The 6,000-nt window shown below is 38.6% G+C and overlaps 1 protein-coding gene across 1 annotated transcript in view; it reads left to right on the forward strand.

The window, feature by feature from the left end:
* NXPH1 (neurexophilin 1) overlaps nucleotides 1-4,168 on the forward strand; it is a 360,550-nt gene extending 356,382 nt beyond the window's left edge. The window contains exon 3 of the mRNA XM_006058669.4: nucleotides 2,200-4,168. Within this exon, the coding sequence (XP_006058731.1) occupies nucleotides 2,200-2,961 (762 nt within the window). The 3' untranslated portion in view covers nucleotides 2,962-4,168. The remainder of the gene's footprint in view (nucleotides 1-2,199) is intronic.
* Nucleotides 4,169-6,000: the final 1,832 nt, after the last annotated feature.

Below are 6,000 nucleotides of genomic sequence, written 5' to 3' on the forward strand. Positions count from 1 at the left end.
TTGAGGGCTAATAAATTCATTGCATTTGGTCCTTGAACAGTTTAATAGCTGAAGTTCTGCTCATGTTTTATTCATCTGAATTTTGCTAACAACTCAGTTTGTTATGTTTTTAGGTTGTGGTAGCGCCTAAATACTTTGGAAAGTATATATGTGTGTGCTTAGCCACTTCAAGCTTCCCTGGTGGCTCAGATGTTAAAGATTCTGCCTGCAATGCAGGCAACCCGGGTTCCATTGTTGGGTCAGGAAGATCCCCTGGAGAAGGAAATGGCAACCCACTCCAGTATTCTTGCCTGGGAAATACCATGGACAGAAGAGCCTGGAGGGGGCACTATGGTCCATGGGGTCGAAAACTACTGAGAGACTAATACTTTCACTTTCTTAGTTGCTTCAGTCATGTCCAACTCTTTGTGACCCTATGGACTGTAGCCTTGCCCTGCACCCCGCCCTCCCCATCCAGGTTCCTCAGCCCATGGGCTTCTTCAGGCAAGAATAATGGAGTGGGTTGCCATGCCCTCCTCCAGGGGATCTTCCCAACCCAGGGATCAAATCTGCCTCTTACGACTCCTGGACTGGCAGGCAGGTTCTTTACCACTGTGCCACCTGGGCACCATATATATGTATATATATATATATAAATAAATATATATATATATAAATAAATATATATATATATAAAAGGGAGATTTTCTTATAAAGATACCCTTGCTCTCAGATCCTATTGTCTGTTATTTATTTACATAAAATAGTACCCCGTGGAATTCAGAGGTAAAATGTTTGAGGATGATAATAGTTGGAAATACAAATGTTGAACACTCATTCTGTCCAGGTACTGTCCTTCCGTGCTTTTAATGGACTGTCCAGTTTAATTCTTCAAACAGCCATGTGAGGAAAAGGGATATCATTTTTCTACTCTGTGGAAGAGAAATACAGAAATGTACACAAGTCAAGCAACTGGCCCAGATCATACAGCTGTGAAGGATCATAGCCTGCATTGGGATTCAGGGTGTCTGACTCCAGAGCTCACACTCATAATTACTACAGCTGTGGAGAGTATAATTTAGATGTAAATTTCTATTCTGCCTGAAAATCAGAGGTTGTTCTGCTGTCAGAATCTTAGCATCCTGTTAAATGGATTCATTTTTTTTTTTCCCTTGAAACCTGCCACTTCCTTTTTTTTCTTTCTCTTTTACTCTCTATATTCTGCTGGTAAATGCACTCTAAGTCCCTTTTACTTCTTCTTTAGGACAGTTTCATTACTGCTTCATGAGCCAGTGTACCATGGATTCATCTCACTATACTCTCTCTCCCTGATGAACTATGTTGTTGCTGAGATACAAGTGCCAAGCCATTATCAAATACATTTATTCTTTTTGCCACCCAAAGAATGGGAAATTATCTGTGTAATTTGAGAGACTGGGATATGTATTTATTTCTTTTATACTAAGAATAAATATAGAGGCTGCAGTAAGAACAAAGACAATAGAATTAGGCAAGTACAGATTTGGATGTTTGACCAATCAATTAGATTCCATCGAAACAAAACAAGTACACAGGCCAAAATAAACTCTAAAATCAAAAGGTCTGTACTCCTATCAATTAGCATTTGTTTTACTAGATCACATTTAAATCTGTTAATGGAAAACTTATCTTATACAGTATGTTTCTTGCCATTAATAGGTGATCATAAACAAGTTATTTTGTTTTGACCAGAAAAAAATAATCTAGAGTCTCCCTGCAGAACTAACTTTTCTTATGTGACTGCGGCGTGGACTATCAAAAGTCTGTAGAATGTCAGTTGATGTATTTCTGAGAATCATACCATTTTAAAGCTTATGGTGAATTCAAAGTAAAAAAGTAACATAATCCTTTGTAAAATTTTATTTTAAAAGTGTTTGGATTTTGGCGCTGAGAAGTAATTCAAACATAAATCACACTAAGGTGCTTTGCTGTATTCATGTTATGTGGCCCTTTTCAAAGTCAATGTTTTTATATAGTCTTTCTGTCATGTTTAATGGTTTTTATCCACCTCCTCTCTCCCATCCTTGTATAAAAATAGCAGTGGTATTCAATCACAGCTTAATAAGCATTGGCCACATGCTGAAGGTACTTGAATCCCCAGCCACCGAAAGAAGGCTTGAATCTGTGTTATGTGTTCTCAGATACAGGGTTGTAAACACCATTTTTCTGTTCCATTTTCAGGTCACATGTGCCAACTTAACAAACGGTGGGAAGTCAGAACTTCTAAAATCAGGAGGCAGCAAATCCACACTAAAGCACATATGGACAGAAAGCAGCAAAGACTTGTCTATCAGCCGACTCCTGTCACAGACTTTTCGTGGCAAAGAAAATGATACAGATTTAGACCTGCGATATGACACCCCAGAACCTTATTCTGAGCAAGACCTCTGGGACTGGTTGAGGAACTCCACAGACCTTCAAGAGCCCCGGCCCAGGGCCAAGCGAAGGCCCATTGTTAAGACGGGCAAGTTTAAGAAAATGTTTGGATGGGGTGATTTTCATTCCAACATCAAAACAGTGAAACTAAACCTGCTGATAACTGGGAAAATTGTCGATCACGGCAATGGGACGTTTAGCGTTTATTTCAGGCACAATTCCACTGGTCAAGGGAATGTATCTGTCAGCCTGGTACCCCCTACGAAAATAGTGGAATTCGACTTGGCACAACAAACCGTGATTGATGCCAAAGATTCCAAGTCCTTTAACTGCCGCATTGAGTACGAAAAGGTTGACAAGGCTACCAAGAACACACTCTGCAACTATGACCCTTCAAAAACCTGTTACCAGGAGCAGACGCAAAGTCACGTGTCCTGGCTCTGCTCCAAGCCCTTTAAGGTGATCTGTATTTACATTTCCTTTTATAGTACAGATTATAAACTAGTACAGAAAGTGTGCCCCGACTACAACTACCACAGCGACACACCTTACTTCCCCTCCGGATGAGGACGGACGCGGGAGTGAGACTGAGGCCTGAGGAATTCCAGGTCACATGACAGGGCTGTCACCTCAAGAAGAAGGTCCCATCTGTTGCCTGGAACGTGTCTACACTGCTGCTCTCGTCACCTGACTGCAAATACGCTCGTGGAAAACAACCTGATGTAATTTCTGCCCAGTCAGCTTCATCTCTTGGTATAGTCGCAAAATCACCACAGATTCTAAAGCCACACCTAAAGACACGCTCTCACACTTAGACGTACACCAACACATTCACATACACATTTCAGCCGGCGTCGGTCATGATTCCTGTTGAGAGGGCTTTCATTGTCTGACTCATAATGGTTCAGGATAAAGGATCATCAAGCAAAAGGATTAACTAGACAGTGAATGGTTTTTAGCACTTGCTGTTATGGAAATCTCTCTTTAATGTCTTGAGTACATGCTAATCAATAGTCCCCACTCATGCATTTCTACTGCTTGGAGTAGCTGTACTGGTAAATACTACTGTAGGAGTATAATGCTTGTTAAAATGGAAACAAAAATGTGTTTTTAGAGCTCAGTATTCTTTATTTTATGAACACAACAAATGTAGTAATTTTTTCCAGCATTCAGTAGGCACATTCAAGGTGATCCAAGATAGCTCTTTTTTCTATGGAGGGAGCCTGTTCTCAGTAAAGATGAGCAAACATTTGGAATTTACATGTGGGCAGACACTGGACAACAGCTTTCATCACCAGTCATTGGACTTTGGCAAAGTCGAGACCAGCTAAGGCTGCTTAAAACAAGTTCTGATCATTATATAAGAAGGGAAATGCCTGACAGACACCATGTAAGTTATAAGTGTCTGTCTTATCTTTACTAAACATATTGTAACAAATTCAATATCCTAGTCTTCATTTGTATGAATGGTTTGTATTGTACATAGTTTAACCAAGTGTAATTTGAGCTGCTTATTAATATTAACTTGTACTTGTCTCTCTGCTTGTTATTGGTTTAAAAAGAATAAAAAAAAAGGATATGAGGAATCCATTCTATCGATGTAGCTGTGAACTCCATTAAAAAGACAAACTTAATGTACAAAGCATTTATTCAGCTCAAGTATTGTTGAAACCTATACATATACAACATTACAGTCTGTCTGTATTTAGATATTTTATTTCTGGACAAAATGAAATGTACATAAAAATAAAATGCTTAAAGTTGAGTTTCAATATGTACTTGTGTAAGATGGTGATTTAAATGGTTCTGACAAGAAGAATGTGCTGGAACACACTCATGGTTTTGCATCTCATGTCTCTAAATTTGTATAGGACTATCTAAATTGTTATTAGTTACCTAGTCAAAACAACTTAGGAGTCTCAGTCTCAAGCCTGGGAAACGGTTGTGGCATTTGGTATTACACCCATTTTCGGTTTGTTGTCATGGTAGTTGTTCAAGAACACCAAAAAAATCAATGAACATAAAGAGATAATTGAGGTCTCCTGAATTAATTATAGCTAGTTGTTTTTTACTTTTCCTGTACAACATCTTTATTTAGTAGGATGTTTAGAAGGTATTTTTTTTTTCTTAAAAGAAAGCCAGAATGCCTGAAGATTGTGGCTGATTTCCCCTGATTCTACCATATTGACTCAACTGAGGAAATGACAATAGTAATGGAGGGCTTCGATGCTCAATTTACGTATAGCAAAAGGGATCAATTTATGTATAAAGCATTATTTTTGGACATTAAACTTTATTTTTAAAAAATAATTATGGTATACAATCCCAGCATAATAAACAGAAGAAGAAATACATTAAGGTAATATCCCATATTTAAGGTCACAAACTGGGGATTGGGATATGAAAAGTCTCAAAGGTTAACCAGAGAAGTCAAATTAAGAACATTCACTCATTCTCATCTTCCCTTCATGCTACAGAGAAATAAGTATGTTTCATAGAGAAAATGATAGAAGTACTACAGGGAACCACATACTATAGAGTTCTAAAGCAAGAACTCAGTAACTGGTTTGACTAAACAGAGCCTTCAACTGCCAATTAAAGGCAAATCATTCTGTTCAATGTCCATCTCCCAAATCCCTCCAATATAGCTAGACAACCATTTATATCAATGTATCAATTAATTTGCCATGGGATTTAGAAGCTAATGTTAGAACAGACTTCCCTTGCATGATTGGCAAGAGGAGCTTCTTGAGTCCCAGCTACATAACATATTTTCCACAGATAAATCTTACTATTCAGGGGTTTACTTATCAAAATGTTCATTTAGGAGTTAATTCTCTCTTAACAAAAAGGAGAGTAAGTCAGAAAGCAAAAATCTTTTATTTTTTTTATCATTTGATTAGTGGCCTGTGACTTTCATTATGTGGTCTAATCTGCCCTGTGATCCAACATTCAAGATGAGAAGAAAATATGCTTCAGTCCTCACCCATCTGCCCTACTTTCAAAGTCCCTTTGAAATATTGCTTTTGTTTTTATGAACATATGCTGCTGCTGCTGCTGCTAAGTCACTTCAGTCGTGTCTGACTCTGTGTGACCCCATAGACGGCAGCCCACCAGGCTCCCCCGTCCCTGGGATTCTCCAGGCAAGAACACTGGAGTGGGTTGCCATTTCCTTCTCCAATGCATGAAAGTGAAAAGTGAAAATGAAGTCGCTCAGTCATGTCTGACTCTTCGCGACCCCATGGACCGCAGCCTACCAGGCTCCTCCGCCCATGGGATTTTCCAGGCAAGAGTACTGGAGTGGGGTGCCATTGCCTAATGCAGCAAATAAAGCATTGAATTATTTTTTCTGTAGTTTTTCTTTAGAAGAAAAAAGTAGAAAACTCCTAATGAAGATTTCAATTTTTTAAAATCCAAACTTTTAGGATTCTTTTCGGGACCTGTACTCACATATCACTAACACCCCCGTCTGTGGTATACATAAGTCATGATGACACAGAAGTAGGATTCAAAAGATAATTTACTTGTATGTATCTAATATACTCTTTCTGTTTTAGATAAGGAACTGGATGATGGACTGTGATGAATATGAAGGTTCAAAGGTTC

This window comes from Bubalus bubalis, chromosome 8 (genome assembly GCF_019923935.1).
Source record: "Bubalus bubalis isolate 160015118507 breed Murrah chromosome 8, NDDB_SH_1, whole genome shotgun sequence".
Lineage (NCBI taxonomy): Eukaryota > Metazoa > Chordata > Mammalia > Artiodactyla > Bovidae > Bubalus > Bubalus bubalis.